Genomic DNA, 21,554 nt, shown 5'->3' on the forward strand with positions numbered 1-21,554 from the left:
GGTACGGGTGTGCACATGTGGCAGCTGTTGTGCTGCGACATAACTTTTTGTCTGTTTCTTTAGAAATTCTTCCAATGTTTGTTGCTGGTTGAATGCGTTGTGAAAGTCGCTTTAGATAAAAGAGTCCGCTTAACAAATGTAATGTGAGACTATTTATGATAGTCTTTATGATAAGTGGCTGTGTGTAGGGGTCTGCAAGTCTAAAGAACTCATGTTACCTGAGAGAAACTGGTAAAAACACATTGCTAGAAATGTATTAGAGCATGTGTTTCTCAGAATGACTCAGCAGTTAACAAAAAGAAGAAAAAAACTTTGACTTGAATGCATTTATCATGGGAAACCAAATAAGTGATATGAAAAACCTTTATCATAATACAGCCCACTATTGGATTCCTGAATATAACATGAGATCTCCGTTGAAGCGTGTCCTTCCTGCCATCGATGCTAAAAAATTAAAATGTTGCACAACTCCAAGCCACGGGGTAAAGCCAACACAAGTCAAGCATACAATCGTTAAGAGAAGCTTTGCTGATGTAGGTGTCGGCTAAGATGTGCCGGAAAACCACTTCAGTGACCAGATGTCCTCGCTCAGGGCTAAATGGAGGCCCGGCCGAGATGAACATGCCGATTGCTTGTTTCTCAAGAGACTTTTGACACCGTCTGAAGAAATTATTTTCTCACCCTTTTAGTGTCTTAACGCCGGACAAATCTGACAACCCTTCCCTTGTCATTTTGACGTTTGCATCCATCTTCCTTATTAAAGGCCGTGCGATACGCTGGAACCAGACTGAGCCACAGGCTAATGGTGCATGACAGCTGTACTGACATGACTGCCGTCTCAAAAGGGGGATCTATCAAACCCTTTTCCTTAAGCAAACAAACTAAACTGGCTGTCCGGTGCCAATGTCAAGCATCCTGCACACCCCCACTGGACTAAACCATTAAGATCTGGCAGAGGACTGGATATTTCAAAAGAGGGTCCAAATGCCGGGTTACACTATCGTGTAAAGAAAGGGGGTTGGCGACACTGACTGCATCCTTTATTAATCCTATTATCCTTTATTTCTTATTTAACATATATTCACTGATATTCATATTTTTTTAACGCAATACAGGTACTGTGCATTCCTGTACAGGAGAGGCATTGTCGGCAGGAGGTAAATGGAAATATCCTAGGTTTTGGTCAAATACTGAAAAAGTCAAAGCATCCTGTGAAATGTTTCAAGTCAACGTTCCACTGTTTACATGAGCAACACTAGCAGCGTGGCTCGAAGTCGGCCCACTACTTTGGTCCAGACTGAAATACTGTATCTGTTGAATAGATTGACAAGACATTTTGTACAGACATTCAACGTTCGAGGCTCCCATGGCTTTTCATCTAGCGCCACCATGCGGTCAAATCCTTTGGTTTTAGACTTGGCCAATTAGCTAACTGCTAAAGAGCCACATATTGGTGGTACAAGAAAGGTAAAGATTGGACTTATATTTGCCTGGAAGCCAGGAACCCAACTCCAAATGATTACTGATGTTGATACACATCTGCTGAATGTGTTTATAGGAAACTGCTTTGCTAACACATTAGCCAAAACAACTTTATAAGTGGATAATATGTCAATGTTGTGTTTACAGCTACGTCCCCAAGTGGCCAAAAAACTAAAATCAGGTCCGGGATCAAAAGCGTTTGTTGCCTTCAAATAATCACCATAGCCTTAATCACTCTTTAGTTGCCTAGTGCAGGTATTGTCGAAAAAAAACGATCACAAAAACTAAATTGCATGATATAAATGTCGTTTTTTTTTTTCCAGGACAAAGTTGTCACCTGAAGTCCTGTGAAATATAGATAGATGAGGGCAGCCCTATTGAACACCAACACATTGAGTCTTTTTTCTGTCTGCGATCTAACGTGAATGTGTCCGATTCTGTACAAGCATGCACAAACTCAGGCAATGTTTGATTTGATTTCAAATGAACATGACAGGTTAAGAAAAACACACGCTGCTGGTTTGCAGGTCAGCGGCGATTGAAACAACCAACTCCGACGGGCATCCCGATCTCCAAAACTACAGGCTCAAATCCAACGTGTGCGTATGTGTACGTCAATGTGACAAAGGCCCAGAGTGAAAGTAAAACAGTGAACCAGGCCGGTGATTCATTAACCTCCGTGGCGGGTTGGATTTCAAAGAGCACGTCTCAACCAGGGAAGAGGAGAGGAAGTGAACTCGGGGGCAAGTCAGGTCTTCAAAAGCACATAATCAACAGTAATAACACCAACTTGATATTATAATTGAGCTTTCCTATAACGTGGTGCCAGCTTCCACTGTTTGGGTTGAAACTGTGGAACGCAAGTGACTTTTACCATGCTGCACTAGGCCAAAACCGAGACTTATGTTTCTTGCACTGCTGCCTTTGATTAATAAGAGTCCGTCCAATGTTTAGATAAGGACACAACTTTTTCGAGACTGGCTCCTGTCTGAATGAAACCTGAAGAGGAAAAGATATTTTTGCTAATCCACTTTCTAGGGGACTTATGTGAGCTTTTACTTAACACATTTTGGAGGAGGAAACATTGTGGCCTTCGTTTCCCCTCCTTGTCCCTTCCTCTTTCATAAGCTTTAGGAGAAAAAGGGCGCCCTTTTTTCTTTTGCCATATCTGTCCCCGGCCCGCGCAAATCGATCCGTTTTTTTCCGCTCACCATGAAGGGACCATGGGATTAGGGTGCACTTAGTTTGATATATGTTCATTACAGACCAAAGCCCACAGCCACTTTAGGATTTCAGGGCTGATAAAGGGAAGGCCATGACAGAGTCTTGGCTGGCCTCAGGCAACAACCCCACTAGTCAGCGTAAAAAGAGGAAGAAGACACCGATGGTTACAATTTTCACTTTGGGCGTTCACACGGGATACCTGCGATGCAACAGCTCATGACTAAGCCCTTTCGTCACGTTCTCTGATTCCTGATGGATTATTTAGTTATCTTCACGTTCCTTCCTCCGATCGCCTTTGAAGATGTACCTTCCCCCGGAATTTCTCTGCCAGATCTCTTTCAACCTGATTTGCTGACGTTCGTCTCCCAAGTGCAGTCTGTCCGGCGAGCGCGAGGAGAAGAGTGGCAAGCGGCTCAAACTGTCTCATTGCTGCCCTCTTCAACTCCAACCACTTCTCATCTTGAACGGCACAAGGAGTGAAGCCTCAAGGGAAGGAGTGTTGGGGGGGGGATGAACATTTTTGCCTGCCGCTGTCATCACATCCCTTCGCGTTCACACTCTGTTGCTCTCACATTTTAATGTCTCATAACGATGCGTGGCACCCTCCTAATGATGCGTGCACTTCTTTGACACGGGCGTTTAAAGTCCTCGTGAAACAGCATGTTCCTGTTTAATTTGATGCATTTCCTGTTGAAACAGGATACTGGTGCGGAACATAATGCAGAGGCGGATCAATTAATTCTAGACAGAATGGAAGAGAAAAGCCCATTTCAATTGATGGGCGTTGTCAAAAGTATAATGGGCCCATGTATGCCAGTATGGACTGGTTTTTGTTATATATAGTCATATGTGACAGTGATCATAAAGTGGTGCATGTTCAAATTATCCGCTAACCGCTACAAATTTCAAGAGGATGACACAAGCCAAACAGCAAACTTCATCATCCTTTATGGACTAATTTCAACATGTCGTGGGACAGTATTGTAACACCATATGTTGATGTGTTTGGGGCATCACACCCATATGGAGCTCTAGCGCAAGTTCAGACAGGAAGACCGAAACCCTCAGCCCGCCATCCATTCCTCACATTCCTGCCAATCATTCCTCACGCATGCTCACTCATTGTTTACTTGCTGTCATTGTTCTGCGCCGTCAATCATGACACCAGCTGCGCAGATCAGCTGATGCCCTCCATCCAATAAGCACACGGAAACAATGACACGGTTAGCCAATCATCTTGGTGCTGTCTCATTTAAACATGACTGTCTCTCTACCTTCAGTTCTTTCATGCTGCTGTTACGCACCCCTCCACCTCCCCATCTCCGCCCAGTCTTCACGGATCCATCAGCCTCATCAACTCATCATTCCATCAGCTCATCACCACCAGGTCTGGACTCCACGGGGGGATCTATCTCGTTGCTGATCGGGGCAGTCGGCCCTCAATTGCAAATCTCCCCGAGTCCAAGCGCCAAAGACTCTGAGACTTCATCATTTCATATCATCTGTTAACAATAAACATGCATCCTTTCTTTATCTAACGGGTCTCTCCCTGATTGAAATATGGTTGAAGGAAGAAGCACATCATACAGACGTCAGAAAGATAATGCGATAAACAACACTTCCAGTTGTGTTATCAACTGTAGACGGATAAGAGTGCTGATGGTGTCGATATCCTCAATAAACACCAGACTTTAACCGCCGTAGCACTTGACTTGCAGTGACACTGTTTCCTCACTCCGCTCCTGACGCTGCATGATAAGCCGTGCGGCGCCGCTTGAACAACAGACACCAACAGACACCAGCAGGAGCACATTCGGATGCGAGGTGTTTACTTCTGCTTCTCAGGAGCCATGGCAGTAGGATCGGTCATTACCCCTGAACATCGCAGACTTCCATCTGTCCAGTGCAGGTACAGACATGGCGAAGAGGCCCAACAATGTCAAAGTGAGAGGAAGAGGAGCTCCAAAGACTGGTACCCTCCAGATTTGGCTGTTGTGAGGAGCAGGCTGCACGCCAGGAAGATGATTATGGACAGATATCATCAATGGACAGGCCACGGAGACGACATGACACCTGCCAGGAACGTAGCGGCTACATACAGCACTGCAAGCTAGTAAGGAGAAAGAGGTGAACGCTGTTCCTCATTAATGTAACAGAAAATGCCTCAAAATTAAAATAGTCCACCTTTTTTTTTTACAGAGAAGCTATACAATAATTAATTTGAAAGAAATGTATTAATTGTTGTTGTTGTTGTTTTTAATTCCAGACACTAGATACCAACTAATACCAAAGCTATTGGTAAATTCTCCATTTGCAGACTTTTGAAAAGTTCTTGAAAGCAAAGGAGGTGTTGTCGATGCAGGGTGTGTTGCAAGGATCCGTCACTATTTTGTCAAAGCAGAACAATAAAAATCTCACATGGCCACCATTATCAGTGACGGCCGAACAGTCACGCCTCAAGACGTAAGCAGAGCTGGAGTGACGTACATTGCAAACCTTTATTCATGGTCGGCCTGCTAACGATCATAACTGCAGCCTGTAACATCAGTCAACACCAGCAGCATCACATGATACATCCTTGGATGCATCCGTTCCAACCGTTTATGCTTTACTCTTTTAGGTGTTTATCATCTGACAAGAAGCAGTCAGCAAGACATCGACGCCTGCCACCGTGGAATGCTGCCACACGACAGTTAAAAGCCTTACATTCACAACACAAAGTGGACTATTTAAGGCTTTGTAAATATGTTTCATAGTTTATGATACTTTATATTGAATAAATATGTTTCAAGTATTCTCGAATGGTGTGATTGTCGATGTGAACTTTATAATGGACGTTCATTTGGGATGATGGGCATGAAAAGCTCGGCGAACGCGAATCCTTAAACATTGAAAGGAATAATTAGTATTCATTGATCGATCACTTTCTCGCAAAGAGTTTGGTGGGAAGGTGCCATCTCATATCTGGGATGTGAAGGAAAGGTCTCTTCGGTTATTAAGAAGGAACAAGATTGATGGCTCCAAGAAACAGCCCCTTCAGTCAGAGGGTGTGAGGGATTCGTCCACCGACTGTGTCCCGTGGCTGTTCTGTATAAGGCAACAGGAGAAGTCATCTGTAGAGGTCATCATCGATCATTTAATAACACAGTTGTTACAGTTTTTTCCTCAACCATCCGCTGGCTTTTGAGAAAATCCTTTTCCGACCGCAAAATATCTGCGTGCAGTACGAACAGAGACCAGATACTGTAATGCTCACCCCGGCTGTGCTCGTACAATAAATCACAATTCCTCACTCCCGAGCTGACCACAGGCCGACTGCAACTCGAGTGCTTGACCGGTCCAAATGTGCCACGTTAGCAGGTAGCATATTTCCCGCTAAGTAGACAGGTTAGTACACCTGCCGACCATGTGTGGGCGCCCCCCCGAGGGCTCATCATGGAGTTTCTACTTAAGTTGTGGGCTAATTATGTGGTGGGACACCCCTGTGCTTACAATACAAACAGATGGAGCCGTGAAATCCAGAGCTGAAGCCTTTTGTAACACGTGAACCAGCAGGGAGACATCTCAAATGCAACAAAAAAGCTCCACCGCTAACATTAATCTTTGCACCAGACGCAGTGCGGTTTCTCAGTCAGGTAACGACTGCTATTACATTTAATGTGGAGGTTTTTTAATGAGGCCATCAAAAGAGTTTTGACAGCCTAAAGAGCAGCACGGCGTGCAGTTACAATGCCAGTACAGAAGAATACTGTAAAACCACGAAAACCAAGTGTTTTTTCTTAATACAGTACACACTGGATACCACAGACACTGTGGTGACACGATTCAACCTCAGTGGCAGTTATGACATGTTTGATTGGAAAGGGAATGGGATCATTCTGTACAGTAGAAGCATCACAGGGAAAGTGTTTCTTAAAAAAAAATAAGCGTTCCGCAAAGATCCTGTTTGAGCTGGTGAGAGAAAAAAAAAAAAACACACAAGTCGAGCAGCTGTGCAGAAAATGTCTTTCTGATGGAGTGGTTACAGGAGGCCTCCTTACAAATCTGGATAACAGCTTTTCTCTCCATGTGGAAAATATTCAAGCAACCTGAAGGTACACAGGCAATATGAAGTGGTGCAGGGATGACGTAGCGTACTTTTGTAGGCCAACACAGGAGTCACAATGGTTCCCAGAAGTAAAAAGCTAACTCGAGGCTGAAAATGAACTACACGGCGGTCGCATCAGTGCACGCACACAACAAGGCTGTACAGGCGGTCTCGTTGGCGTGATGACGTATTTTAGTCGCCCACTTGTTAGCGTAGAACAAAACTTTAAAACCTCTTGTGTTAACCACCGACCTTATTTCAGGCATCCGTTCAAAGAAAGCGTTGCCTGCCAGACAAGGGAACCGGTAGTGTAAAAATCATTTTGGTGCTTTAGGACTACTTTTCGCAGCGCTTTATATGAACTAAACAGAGTTAGGTTAGGTTACTTTATTTTTTCCCCCGTAGGTAGACTTGGTTTGCATTCATCTCGACACACATTACAATCAACACAGACTATGATGACAAAAGTACACAAAGCCACAAATCAGTGCACTGATATAATTTGAATGAATGATGGCTGCTGGAACAAAGCGTTTTTTATACCGCTTTGTTCTACAACGTGGTACTAAATACCTCCGTCTAGAAGGGAGAAGCTGAAACTCCCTGTGCAAAGGGTGGGAGTCTTTACAACGGAGCCGGTTATCCGTTGTAACCGTCTGGTGAACAGGGACTCGGCTCAGTAGCCAGATAAAAACAATGAATCAGCGAATAACCAATAGCTACAGTTTGAATACTATGTATGAATTCACTTATTTCTCTTCTGATGACTATTTTTTTTAAAGCGGCACTCTCAAATGAACCCCGATACTGCTGCATTACTCTGGGTGCATGAAGACGCAACTGTTCTCTCTCGCCAGCAATATCAATCTCATAAGTCAATAATCTATCAAATGCGCGTGTGACGATCCGCTTTTTGAGTTATGCCACTACAGTACGTAGCCAAAGAAACTCATTCATGCAGCTTTAAAATAAGACTTGGATAACTTGCAGCTGTTGGAGAGAAAAATAACTACTAGATGTGTTACTTGTGTCCAAACAAGGTTAAAGCGGGCCCTCTAAAAGATACAGCAAAGTACAATAAGCCTGATGATGGGAATGACACACTGGACCCATGGGCTATACTGTACATCAGTAACAGCAGCACATATAGGGTCAGGCCCACATAGGTTCCTGTGGCGGCGCTGTTGAAGGCAGAGTGACGGAAGAGAAGGGAAGATCAGATCTGAACACATCGCATGTGTCACGCGGCGGGAACTGTGGAGGAGGACTCGGACACAGAGTGGAGATTTAACTAACCGTATATTTATTCCATAACAAAAAATCACAGGGAGAAAAAACCTGGAAAAGACTAACACTAGGTTCCTGGACATGGCTATGACTAGGCGTGTGTGCAGGACGAGGGATCAGACACACTGGCACAGGACAAGGGGAGACACAGACTATAAGTACACATGAGGGAAGTGGGGAAACAGGTGGACACAATCAGGAATCAGGGAAGACAATCAGACTGGTGACACAAGAGGAAGGGCACGGAACCTGAAACGAAAGGAGAGTTAATTTCCAAAATAAAACAGGAAGTCACAAAACAAACATGGAGACAGGACAAAAACCCAACTTGACATACAGGTGTGACAGCATGTCGTTTCTTGATACATGCCAGTTCACCCTGCAGCAAGTGTATGTCCCAATCCCAGAGGAATGTCATTGCTGGACTAAAAGCTGTTTAGTGATGTTTTGTGTCTGAGAAGACGCATAATGTTCATAATGTCCATTGCTTCAGAGAGTAGAGAGCCACAACTATTTTTCTAAGGCAGCACATTGAGATAGAATGAATAGCTTGTCAAGATAACATAAAAGAACCGAAAAGAACTGACATGACTTTGGGTTCTGAATCATAAAATATGTTCATTTCCTGTGGCCCAGCATCATTTGGGCCAAGCTAACAGTCCAATGAGTGAAAGAACATAGCATAATTGCTCTGCTTTATGACATCCACCCAGTTTGCATCTTCCATCAAATCCACTTACAAAAAAAAATCCACTTAAAAAAAGACCAAAAAAAACACTTGTTTCTCTGACTACTGCCTCTGGTTATGATGGATGGCCTTGGTCCTGTGTTATAGCTGATTCCGGCTTGTAACGCGAGCGGGAAGGTTATGTAAAAGTGTGAAACTCAAGCAAGCGAGGGTGGACAATCCTGACCAAATCACGTTTTCAAAAGGTTTCCCAAGATCATCCATCTCCACCTCCTCTGTTTTTACTGACCTTCGGCTCAAAAGCAAATTGGCCAAATCCATCATTTAGTGTCCCACAAAGAGGAGCTTCCAAATGTTATCGGTTACACTGAGGGGGCAGCGATAGGTGGTCTCAAGAAACCATCTGGGCAGGTACACAAGTTTTAAACATGAAGAGAAAAACAACAACCGTATCTGAGGACGTTTGAGCAAAATAAATACAGGATAATATTAAATACAGTTTTTCTGTCTGTGGCCAATTCCCTGAACCAGTCAAAGCTATTGTGCACATTAAATATAACCGGAGAGATTTCAGCAATGCTGTCTTCAGAGTGAAGTCAACAACAACGACAAGATGGATTGCCATGAAGTTTGGGAAACAAGTGCATGGTCCCCAAAGGATGAATCCCAATGAATTTGTTAATACTGTGACTTTTCAGCTAGAGCCACTAGCTAGTCATAACATTCACTCATCCAGTGACATTTCTCAACATCTACTAGATGAATTGGGACAATCAGACATGCATAGTTCCCAGAGGATGAATCCTACTGGCATTTTGAGTTTTGAATGAAATGTCTCAACAACTACTGGATGGATTGCCCTAGAATTTGGTCCACACACAAGTCAGTCCAATATCCAGTACAGTGGTTCTCAAGTTTTTTTCAACCAGAAATGCTTTGCGCTGGTTAGGGGGTACATATTTTCCAGAGGAGGTACTTCACAGAAAAAAGGGTTGAGAACCACTGGTGTAACTAACCGAAAGCATCACTGAGAACCATATCTGCTGCATAGTGAGAGAGTGAACGCTGCATACTATCACATTTACGCAACCCTGGAAGCAGTCCAACCATCAGACATGGACAGAGTGGAGCCTGCAGCAGCTGTGTTACAGCTCTCAATCACAGCATTTCATTAGTCTGATCGATTCACTGGCCGATCTGAGGCTCTCTCGGTAACGGTGACTCCTAACTTCCATCAGTAATGAAGCCGTGTGTGATGGCCAGGGCGTAAAACACAAAGGCCCCCCCCCCCCGCCCGGACGAAAGCGGCGACCGAGACATACTGAATCTTAGCGGTGGATTTCATATTCAGAGTTTTGTTCATAAACGCATACTGCACACACACACATATACAAACATCTGTCCTCCTTCATCAAATCAATTCATAGAAGGGTTTATAATTGACAGCTGGGTGGCACAAATACAACACAGTGTTCCACGTGTCGCAGGCCAACGAGTTCACTGTTCAGTGCATGTGTGCACTGAACAAAACACCAGGATAATTCTTCACACATAAAGGTGACCGTCATTGGATGATTGATGAAAACAGTTTCTATAGGGTATTTTTGTCGAGGCGCCCCAGGAATTCTCCTTAACGTTTCATTTAGGATTTAGTCATTTCCCTCATCAAAGAGGTGAAATAAATACAAATATTTTCCATTCAATCAAAAGACCATTTTGATATGTCACAATTTATATACTTTTACTGCCATCACTTTATACTTTAATGAGACATTCAAGATAAAACTATTTGATAAGCATCAGTGTATTTTGCCAAAGAACAAACATCCCATCATAATTGAGTGGGAGTATGAGCTTGAGAACATTCAAGCAGCCCATTTGAAGTTCAAACTGACCTGGGAGCAGAAATGGCCTCTCAAATGAAAAGTGCTCTGTTCACTTTTTTGTATCTTATTTAAGACTCTCTTGAAACAACATTTGGGAAATCCAACAACATAAAATTGTGGGCTACATTGCAAATATGTGTCTGTTCAATAATATGTCTTCTGAATGTTGACCTGTGGTGCAGCACATTCTGGATGTTGGTAACTCTTTGGCCATTTTTTTGGGGTCAAAAAAAATAATCAAGTAGCACCCTAAGATCTGGTAATTTCTCCAAATTGACCCATGTATTCATCCCAATGGAAGCCTCTGCGGAATCGACAGTGGCAACGTGCCAAACGTGGATCCCACCATGAAATTCATGCAAAGCCGTCCAATGCCGGACCTCCCAGTAGACCAATCCAGTAAACGTTGTTTTGTTTTCTTTGAACTAGACACAGAACAAACCTGGCAAGCGGTTGGTTGGCCTGAATCACGACCACACATCACTGAGGGGCCAAAAAAGATTGAACCTGGTGGTGTTCAACGAGGTAGTGCAAAGGACTCTTCACTAGCGCATGAGAGAAAAAGCGCAATCTGTGAAGAACCGATTCTCATCCCACAGCGAGGGGGCCAACAAATGTGTTCCGCAGAGTTCTCCAAACTGTTTTCGCCGACATCAACATGCGCCATGAAAAGCCCCGGTCCTCTCCAGAGCGCCGTCTGCGGTTACCGACGAATTGCCGCTGCATTCCTGCTCCCAAATTAAGCCCCTCATTTGCAGCGTAGCCTGACCATCCAACAATCTTAATTTCCATATTCTGTGGCATTCTCAAGCCCTGATCTCATCTGGCTGGCAGCGAGGCAAATACTGAAATGCTGCCCCGCCTGTAGCGAGGCATCTTTGACTATCCAGCCCACTGCTCCCTAATCCACCCTCCATTCTTCAATTGGGTTTTGCATTACTAAAAGACAGCTGTACAACGGGCACAAAGTGGAAAGAACTTTAATTGTTAACCATTAAGTTGTCTGCCTGTTAGTTACACATAAACTTTATGTCAATTGCTTTCTCTTTGCTGTGTGCTTGCTGTACCCTATCTTTCAACAAAACATGATAGAACGCAAGTCATGAATTTGTTGTGCGATTACATTTTTTAAAGACATTATAGTCAGAATGATACATGATCACTGCATTTAGGCTGTTAAACCTACAATTATGATTGTCACATCATTTTTATGGTATAGATATATATAATGATAGTGTTTTTGTAAATTTACAGTACAGCTCACAGGATAGGAGCCTCTGCAGTTACAAGTGTCTAGTATGTAAGCAAAGAGAACACAACTAATTTACATCAGAAATTGTACAGATATTTTATAATTCATCTGTAATAGATTCTTCATATACATATACATACAGGCAACTTTCTGGCCCAACTTCTGTGAACAGTCAGTCTCGGATTGCCCTAAAACCAGAAAGATACTGACAATAACATGATTCACTTGTAGCCCACGTCTCCGTCTGGCAGGCACTCCCAGACGTCCCCACTTGACTCGACATTCTCCTGCGGCCAAACAAACCACAACATCATCATCGTTCTGACAGACGAGCTGGGGAAACCCAGTGATTTGTCTCGGGTCTTCTAAATATGACAATCACCCAAAGGAACGATATCTGAGACACACGGAACAGCTCAGGGACAACGGCGTATTCCCCCACCGGTCCACGATGACAGTGTCAACATAATGTGACAGCTTAATGTCGTCCGTCCATTGTCTTGTCAGTATGCAGAGATTCCAGCGGGTGCAATTATTCCAGAAGATTGACGGACAACGACACCGAGAGATGCTCTTCTAACCGAAGGAACAGGAACAAAAATAATCTTTCAGCAGATCTGCTATCAAAAATACCTTAATTACGTAACCTTAAAAAAAATGCTCTGCCTGATAGACACACAGAAAACAAGTGTCTCTAGCCGCGGTAGTTGACGGCAATAATGGAGGATGATTGCCGAGACTTACGACAACGATAGCACGTCAAGAAAAAAGTTATTCAAACATCCCTGTCATATTTGTGTAATTGCCGGCGAGAGGGAGCGGTCCGACGAATGATGTCCCTGACATCTGGGACTCAGCCAAAGTGGCGTTTGAAGGGAGGGGTTGCTGGGTGAGTTGGCACATTACGTCCTCCAAATTCCCCTCGTATTAAAAAGAGACAGATTGGCGGCGCCATTTGAACCCTAGAACACGCCGTGGAGATTTATCTGACACCGTGTGTGAGTCCACTACCGTTTGTCTAATTTTACATCCTGCGTGTGTGTTAGACTGTGAATGACGTAGTGTTTGACTCTCCGTGTCGATAGCAATATCCCAATAGAGATTCCTGTGGTTTGCGGTGATGTGTTTGTTGCATTCTTGTTTTTTTTTGGGGGGGGGGGTTTCCAACGATTTTCTGTTCGCATGTACACACCTGCAAATTCCAGGAACTTCTGTTTGTATTCGATGCATGGTAGGTCATTCCCATATGGGCCCAGCGACGGGGAGAGACAGCACATCATATGTTTGTTTTTGCCTCAGGGCGCCCCGTGGGCCCAGCCGACAAGCGCTCTGTTATCTCAGGAAAATGATTTTGCTCCAAAGCAACAGCAGAGCCAAAAGTAGCTTCTACTACGGTAAGTTTATATACACTGTGAGGGGTGAGGGGCACACCAGCTCATCTGGAATGGAAAGATTGTTTGTACCGATCTCACCCAAAAATATCGAATACATTCTTCCCTAAACAAGCTGTTGACAGTTACGATAACACTGGACAGTTTCCAAATATGTGGGGGAAATTACATTTTTGTATTTATTAGAATTGTAATCTTTACATGAGAGGATAAGTACGCCATGTTAAATGTGTTGCCTTTGCCTAGTGTGTGTCTTTGTAGCTGGAATCGGATACTTGTGGTAATATTCTCTCCTCAACATTTCGGACTGATAAAATCAAGGTTGCAGCCATTAAAATGTCAGCTCATGTACGCCTGCTGTCACGTTGCCTCTCTGCTCGTCAAGCTGACGGCAACGTGATAGCCTTTGTCTACTGCTTTTGTTCTCCTAGAACCAGGCTGAGAGCAGCCTTTTGTCTGCAGATACCTGGTAAACTGATCAATTGAGCTGCCTTTAGTGACACCAAGCTGGACACAAGTGAGATTCAATTTAATGGCTTTATCAGTTGAGTGGGGCGGCAGCTTCCCAGCTCATAAGCTCTTGTGAATCATTCAGAGTGGAAATCTGTGCAGCGTCAGACGGTTGTATTACCTGGAAACATGCTCGAGATTAAGGGGAAGTTACACAACGTTGCAAGTTGGGAACAGACTGGGAAATTATGTTTAAAGTACCACTTTTAACTTTCAAAGTTTTGGCCATTGTTACACAATGTGTTTTGGCTTTACCCCTCACAACTTTCCTCTTCTGATACACTCGCACAGCTCTCATGACCGGAATTTCAGGCTGCAGCAGTGTGCTACCTGCCCAGCACCAAACGGCTGACAGATTGGGAGCGAAAGAGTCCAATATTTCTCTCAGAAATTACTGGAGACCAGTAATAGAAGAGATGTTGTTAAATGCCCGCAGGACGTGTGTGAGTAACCTCAATGTCTCTTTAAAACTTGTATGAGCGTCTGATTTCTTGTATTTCTTATTTCTTGGATGATATGACCTGAAGCACAACAGGACATTGAAGGTAACATAACAGGATGGGTGACTGTGTTCAGACGGGTTGAGCCCTCCTGACAAAAAAAACGTTGGACTTTGTCCACTGGCCGACGATGGAGTGTCTCGCATGCCCTCCGTGTTGACTTTGGTGGTTCTTCTTCAAACAAAATGGATACCCACTGTCACAGCGGAGTTTTGGGAAGAAGAAAAATTAGCGAAAGGCAGAGAAATTAAGCTGACAAGCTTGGGAATGTTCACACGAGAGAAATATCGCAGAAAGGAAAAGCCACAGAGGTGCGTTTGTCAGCCTTGTTCAGCCTGGCAGCGCTGCTCACATGCACTGCAGGAAAGTTTGCTGAATATGCGCTACAGAAATTAAACGAAAAGAAGAAGAAGAAAAAAAAACTCAAGGCAAGGCCAATAATTGGATTTGGCTCAGCCTGAACGTGAGTGTGTGCTCAGCAATGCAGTTGTGTTTGCACAGCTGGAGCGTGTGCCCAGGGTCATCTCAGCAGGGAGCGGGGTTTGGCACTGCCGGGCACAGCTACAGTACACGCCTGCCGAAGAATCACTGGGTGCCTCCCGCTCCCGGTCCTTCCCTTTTTCGGAAACCAGCGAGTCAAAAAACGCACAAGGCTCACAGAAGATTACTGACAAGACACCATTTCAACTATGGGAAGACATTTTTAGTTTCCCCCCATCATAACTCTGGGGCACGCTGACCTGGCATCCTAGGCCTAGTGATATGTAAAAAAAAAAAAAAAAATTCTATCATATCATCTGTTAGACTCCTCCATTGGGCACCAATTAACTTTGTTTGATGGGAGACAGCGTGATGTATTCTGAAATGAATACTGGATTAAAAAAACAACATTACCAATGGCTTTCTTTTGAACTGTTAGCGCAGACAGAAAATGCCCTGATGGTATTACAATATTGATGCCTTCCCGAAAGAGCGACTACAGTTCTACTCTCAATAGGACAAACTTGACAGGCGAGCTGGCGAAGGCAGCTTTCCCCTGTAATTTGAGGGATCGGTCTCTTAAAACCTGCTGGCTGTGGCTTCAGTTTGTGCAAGAAAAGTTATCCTTGCAGAGTGAAGAGCAAACCCCTGGTGGCATGAAACCTAAGAGCATCCAAGTGGTTGAAAGCCGTCTCTCAGCAGCGCTAAAATCGACACAAGCTGAGTGCACTGAATCGAGGTCCATTGTCAGGAGGAACAGTGTGCAAACTCGGCGCTCTCTCACCATCCTGTAGGATTGTGAAGTTTTAAGAGATGGATCATGCTCGATTTACAGTGCTAACACACACATAGACAGGAGGGTATCACATAAATCATTTAGTTGAGCCTGTGCTAGAAGTGGAAAATCTCAGTACAGTATGAATGTGCAGGAGGGAGACGTAGCTACCAGACCCTAAAAAGGGTCCATTTAGTTTTGGATTATACTCAATAACACAACAGATAACAGTGCCCCTAAAATGAATGGAATAGTATTACACCCCAACAACTCATCTACTTATGGAAATATAATACCATGCTTCTTATCAAAGGACATTCAGGCCACCTATATACCTGAGTAGCTTTGTTACAGACAGATTTAGACACAAAGTACTTACAACACTGGAGACATTTGAGACGCTAAAACCCAATCGCGACATCCTTAACTCCATTGTAATAGACATTCTCTGGCCATGAAAGCTTTTTTTTTCTTACATTAAGAAAGTGGCTTTCAAAAAAGGGTGCACATCCCTCTTAGAAATTCCTGACAGAATTGACTTGCATCTTGAGTTTCAATCTGATAGCTCCAAAATTGCCCTTGCAACCAAAACCTTCAAAATGTGGTCCAAGCAGCCCTTCCATTGTTGTTGGTGTGTGTAACAGAGATGGCTTCGCATTCTGCCGGTTTCACATTGGCTACAGACATCCAGGTGACACTGAGAGATCCTGAGGGTATATCTCAAGTCAGAGGGGGGGATGGAACCAATGAAAGCTTCAAGTACAGCTTTATAGCTAACTGTTGCCGCTACCAAACACCCTTCTGTGCTTTGGAACGAGGGCACGACCTCTACAAAAACCTTCCGTGTGTTTCTTTGTCTTTTCACTGAGACAAAAGCCCCAGCCATAGTCAAGGTAAAATCAAGACAATGAAACATCTCAGCAATGCCAAGAAAACACGATATCCAATAAGTTGCATTTGGCACTGTAAATTCTGATATTGATACAGATGGCCTCCCAAGATGAACAATGGCTGTTCCAATAACGGATCCCCCTTGGAAACTGAACAGCCTGACCTTGGACGGGCTCTCCATTTCTGTTTCCAAGGATTAGAAAACCAACTGGGCCCCTGAGATGACCTTGGTGCCCGTAAATGTGATGCCTCTAGCAGGTGTACAGGTACTGAGCACTCTCTTAATCTTTAAGAGTTAGGTGGGCAGGAAGAAGGGAATTATGGGTCACGGAAAGGACAGAGAAGTAAAGACATGTGTGGGGTGTGTTGTGTGTGACAGCAGCGTTACAAGCTACAGTATGGTGATGACGGAGGGGAAATGTGTTTCATTGCCTCGCCTATTTTTGACCTCTATGTTCTTAGACTATTTCAGATCACAACTGCCTACGATAAAACTGTAAAACTGATCTGACATCAGTGGGAATTTCATTAATTAAAACTATAACAATAAACATTTGATGACAACCCATTTGTCACAGTGAAAACAAGACTAATACTAAACAAACATTTTTTTGAAATTGTTTTATTTAGTAACCTAATGAAAAGTTGTCATCTATTTTTTTCAATAAATACTAAATTACTAAATCCCTTTTTCAGAAGTTGAATTTGGTGCTTTTTATGTTGCTTGCTAGTTGGCACATTATCATAACATTGTTATTGAAAGAAAAAAAAAATGTATAGACCAAATGAATCTGTGAAAATTCTCAAAATTAAACAAGAAGCAGTGCAAAAAAAAAACAATGCAAATGAACACATAACTTAAATGGTATGTTATGGCCACATTAAGCTCAGTGATCAACGTCTACATGCCACCCTCTTGCTACATCATGAATATTTTCTAGATCCACAACTGCTGCGGTTGCTCATATTACTTTTCATTGACCTTATATCATCTTCAAAATACACTCGCCTAATCTAGACGATAACTAGACTAAAATGCCTTTAGCTTAAAAAAACAACAAAACATACAAATAAACAAATCAAACATACAATAATGAAATGATTTAAATTTGACTAAAACTAAACGTTGCTTCAACGGTAACACAACCGCAACATTTATATTTTCCAAAGCTTAACGTGAGCTTTTTGTCCACTAAATGTTTTGGATTTCAATCTCTCTTCTCTTGTCCATTCCTATCAACAACTGAAAGGTTAATAGACCATTTATGGTGTCAAAACTCATTTAAAACTAATCTTCAGTGGTCACATTCTTTTGGATCAAGAGCTCAATAAATGTAAGAGTAATAAAATGTTTTCCATCTGACGAAATACAAAAAAATGACTAATAAACTGTGGAGTGAGTTTGGCACCACAAGCTGGGATATTTTCTAGTTCTGGTTTCTGAATTTCTTAACTATTCTTACTCTGAGAAACCTACTATTATCTCAGGACTGCACTATACTATGTGTGCCGATATGCTTTATACACAGCCGCATTATGGATTTTCAAATTTAAACACTGTGTGTGTTTTTTTTTAATGTTTCAATTATTGTTATTGCATTTTTGTTGCCCTACTTCTTCTAAAAGAGCATCGGAGAATAAAAGCAAACAATATTGAATCTGATCTAATCGCTAATATTACAGAAAGATGATTCTGCAGAAGTAGCAGACAATGGCAGCACAAAGGGCCGTGCACGCAGCCGGACTATGACAGCAGCTGGGTGCGCCTGATATTAACGAGGCACAAGTGGTGGATCTGCCCCGACTCACTTGCGTCATCCAGATAACCCGGGCATGCGAGTTAGGTGGACGTCCAGGAACAGTAAATACCCTCGACTTGCACAGCTTGATACGGATATGACCTTTGACCTGTCGGACAACGATTGGCAGTCACAAAGTCCTTCTTACGTGGGAGTTCTGCTGCTCTGTGCGTGTGAATGTATGATTAGTGGGTTCATCTGCACTCTTAAGTCTGGGAACTAACTGGCCAAGCCTCCAGACAAACCAGTAAGTGCAGCGGAAAAAAGAAGCAATCCTTCCTCTGCCCTGGATCATCGCAGAGAAGCATCCAAATCTATCTCAACAGTCGGAAACTTTGTCAGTAACTAGCCTGATGCACGTAGGCTCCATTCAGATACCATTAATAAATCAGCTTGTAACGTTTGTCGAGTTGCACAAACACACGTTCAACAGATTGAAGGCTACTACCATATTTCTACTGTCTTTTTTTTCCTCGTGGAAACCCTCCCGCCCTCAGTGGCCCTGATGCACACCTTCACCCTGCAGCCGCACCGCAGAGGAAGAGGCAACCTAGAGGGTGGGGTCCCCCGCAGGGCGTGCAGGCACACCTATGGCCTGTGCATGCATTGGTCATCGGCCTCCCTCTTTCCCGCACACAGACACACACACACACACACACACCGCGTTTGACCTTTGATGAGCAGGAAGCCTGGGGAGCTGAAGTGGGCTGGAGCCAGGAAAAGGGAGAGGCTGTGGATGAACCCCCAGACCCAGGAGCAGGGCTCGCCGGTGGGCATGTAAGAGCACACTGCGGAGCTAAGCCGAAACCATGAGTGTGCAAAGGCTAGCGGGAGGAAATGAAACGGGGATTTATGAACAGTCCCTGAACTCTGCTCGCCGGGGCTTTCTTATTAAGCACAAACAAAGCGGGAGACGTAAATCAAGTATAGATAAAAACATCGGCAGTGAAATGAAAAGATAGACATGTAAGCTCACACTATTTACTTTTTGGAGCGACCCAAAAGATCGTTGCATGTTGGGGCAGGAATCACCTCGGGTTGCATTACAGACACACATGGATGCACGGATAAAAGTAATAAAAAAGAAAAAAAAAGAAAAAGCGAGACATTTTTTGGCACACATTGTTGAACATGAACCTACATCCTCCGCTGCACCCCGAGGCGGTGTCAGCCTGACACACCTGCACACGGCAGCAGATCCAGTTACTTAACAGCTGGAGCCACATGCAAATAATAACCCGATACCTCTGCCGCACATGCTTTGATTAATGGCACATTAAATCCCATAAAGAATGGCCCCACCCTACTTTATTGCATCGGGTAGCTGTCTCTCAGTGTCACAGTGGTCTGTAAACCTAAATGTTTGGTTCGCATTGCCCAATTCCACATCTGTTATATATATTAGAGAGAGGTCTGCAAGCTCAGTCTGGTTTTCAGGAAAATATTCCCCTTGCAAAAAGTATTTGTTGTCAGCATAGATTAAGCCACGGCAATTACAACCACACGTTGTAATATTAACACTGGGCGAGTGAGCATCATTCAATACGAGGTGAGGGACTGGCATTTTGTAAGCTTTGGGCAAGTGCAATAAATACCAAACCAGTTATGCGAAAAGGCCCGTTGCCAGCTACATTTAGGTGGAACTGTGATGTGCTCGGACAAAAAAAAAGTTGGAAGTGATTGATCGACCAACTGTTGGGGAGTTTGGCTCCTAATTAACATGTCGTGTGCTGTGGGAAAACTCACTGGCCAATATTTGCAAAATTTATTCCATTTCCATTATCCAGTCCGTGCTATGAAGGTTTTATGTCACCTCTCCTGGACACATGGGCCCATTTGTCTTCTCTCTGCAGTGTGTGTGTGTGTGTGTGTGTGTGTGTGTGTGTGTGTGTGTGTGTGTGTGTGTGTGTGTGTGCGTGTGTGTGTGGACTGCAGATCAGGACATTACTCATCACATTCTGTGGTTAAATGTTTAATCACTGAGACGTTTACTAAACATTTGTCCCTCTCTTATATTGCATTTGTTGTGCAATGTTGCTGTAATTAATTTTTTTTATTGAGATTTTATTTTACAGATGTTATCTTCGGGACAATGTTTGGCACTGGAACGGTGATGATGAACTAACGTGTGTTATCGGCCTTCAACTATTGGTTAGGGTTAAGACATCTCTCTGCTCCATCCAAAAGGATTTATCACAACCATACAAATGACTCTTTTTCAAACAAAAAGCGTTACCGGGAAGCCCGTTTCTTCTCTTTTGGTCGAGGTTAACCACTTTCCCACAGCTCCGGCTCCTTTGCCAAGCTGCCACGCACCGGACCAGCACTGATCCAAGTCGGTACCCACCCTCCGGTCAAACTAATCCCGTCTTAAAATCTTCATCCTGTTGGTATCATACATTCTTTTCTCTCTGATCATTCCCCCAAGCACCACCACCACCAAAAAAAAAAAAAAAAAAAAAAAAGACATTCTCGAGGGCTGTGCATATTTGGCACGGACACGGTTCCCTCTGATCATGTAATGATTTGCCCGTAACGATTACTCTCTCATGCGATGAGAGAAAGTTTGTCCCGCAGAGAGCTGCAGCCAGGCACATTCCTGCTGCGCCCTCCTGCCAATCAACGTCAGCTCACGCACTTACGCACTGACACACGCGTCTTTCACCAACTTAAAAACATACAAATGGCTCTTGCTCCCTCCTTGTACTAACGCACACACAGCCTGCCATTGTTTGTCAGCCTCTCCCTCATTCCATCTTCCTCCCGCATTAACAAAACAAGTCGGCATCAAAAATGCTCGATGGGAGCACGTTTGTTTTGCATTTTATTGACATTCTGCTCTGACGTCTTAAAAGTTTGATCAAAAATCCATTTGGTAGAGTGCACCTGGAGTAAATCTCGTATGAAATATTGAGTGTGACGGATGAACGGACAGATGTTTTTTTTTCCCCCTGCAGGAACTTCAAATGTCAGCAGGTGTTTGTCAAATGAGGTGTTATTTCTCGGGCTCTCTGGTCCTCCACACAGACTGCATGTAGGAAGTGGACCGTGACGTCACCCAGTGGTTTGCAGACTGCCGCTTGGAAGTCTTGAAGAGGGTGACAGAAGAGGGTGGAGCTAAGTACGTCTGAATCACGGAATAAGACATTTTTGGGCAAATCAAAACCGTTATCATTGACCAACCAACCCCCCCCCCCCCAATCAAGTGAGAATCAGAGCCATTTTCTCATTAACTTAAACAATTGGATTTCTTTTTGCAACCAGAGGAGTTGCCCCCTGACGACCAGGAGAGATTTAGTAGA

At 43.7% G+C, this 21,554-nt stretch overlaps 1 protein-coding gene across 1 annotated transcript in view; it reads right to left on the minus strand.

Annotated features, from left to right (window-relative positions):
- The window catches only part of LOC117748154 (ADAMTS-like protein 1), a 74,946-nt gene extending 55,917 nt beyond the window's left edge, over positions 1-19,029 (minus strand). Inside the window, exons 1-3 of the mRNA XM_034557788.1 lie at positions 18,914-19,029; positions 18,736-18,802; positions 18,263-18,361 (exon numbers count right to left, since the gene is read on the minus strand). Of these exons, the coding sequence (XP_034413679.1) occupies positions 18,263-18,361; positions 18,736-18,802; positions 18,914-19,029 (282 nt within the window). The remainder of the gene's footprint in view (positions 1-18,262; positions 18,362-18,735; positions 18,803-18,913) is intronic.
- Positions 19,030-21,554: the final 2,525 nt, after the last annotated feature.

The sequence above is a fragment of the Cyclopterus lumpus genome, chromosome 18 (genome assembly GCF_009769545.1).
Source record: "Cyclopterus lumpus isolate fCycLum1 chromosome 18, fCycLum1.pri, whole genome shotgun sequence".
Classification (NCBI taxonomy): domain Eukaryota; kingdom Metazoa; phylum Chordata; class Actinopteri; order Perciformes; family Cyclopteridae; genus Cyclopterus; species Cyclopterus lumpus.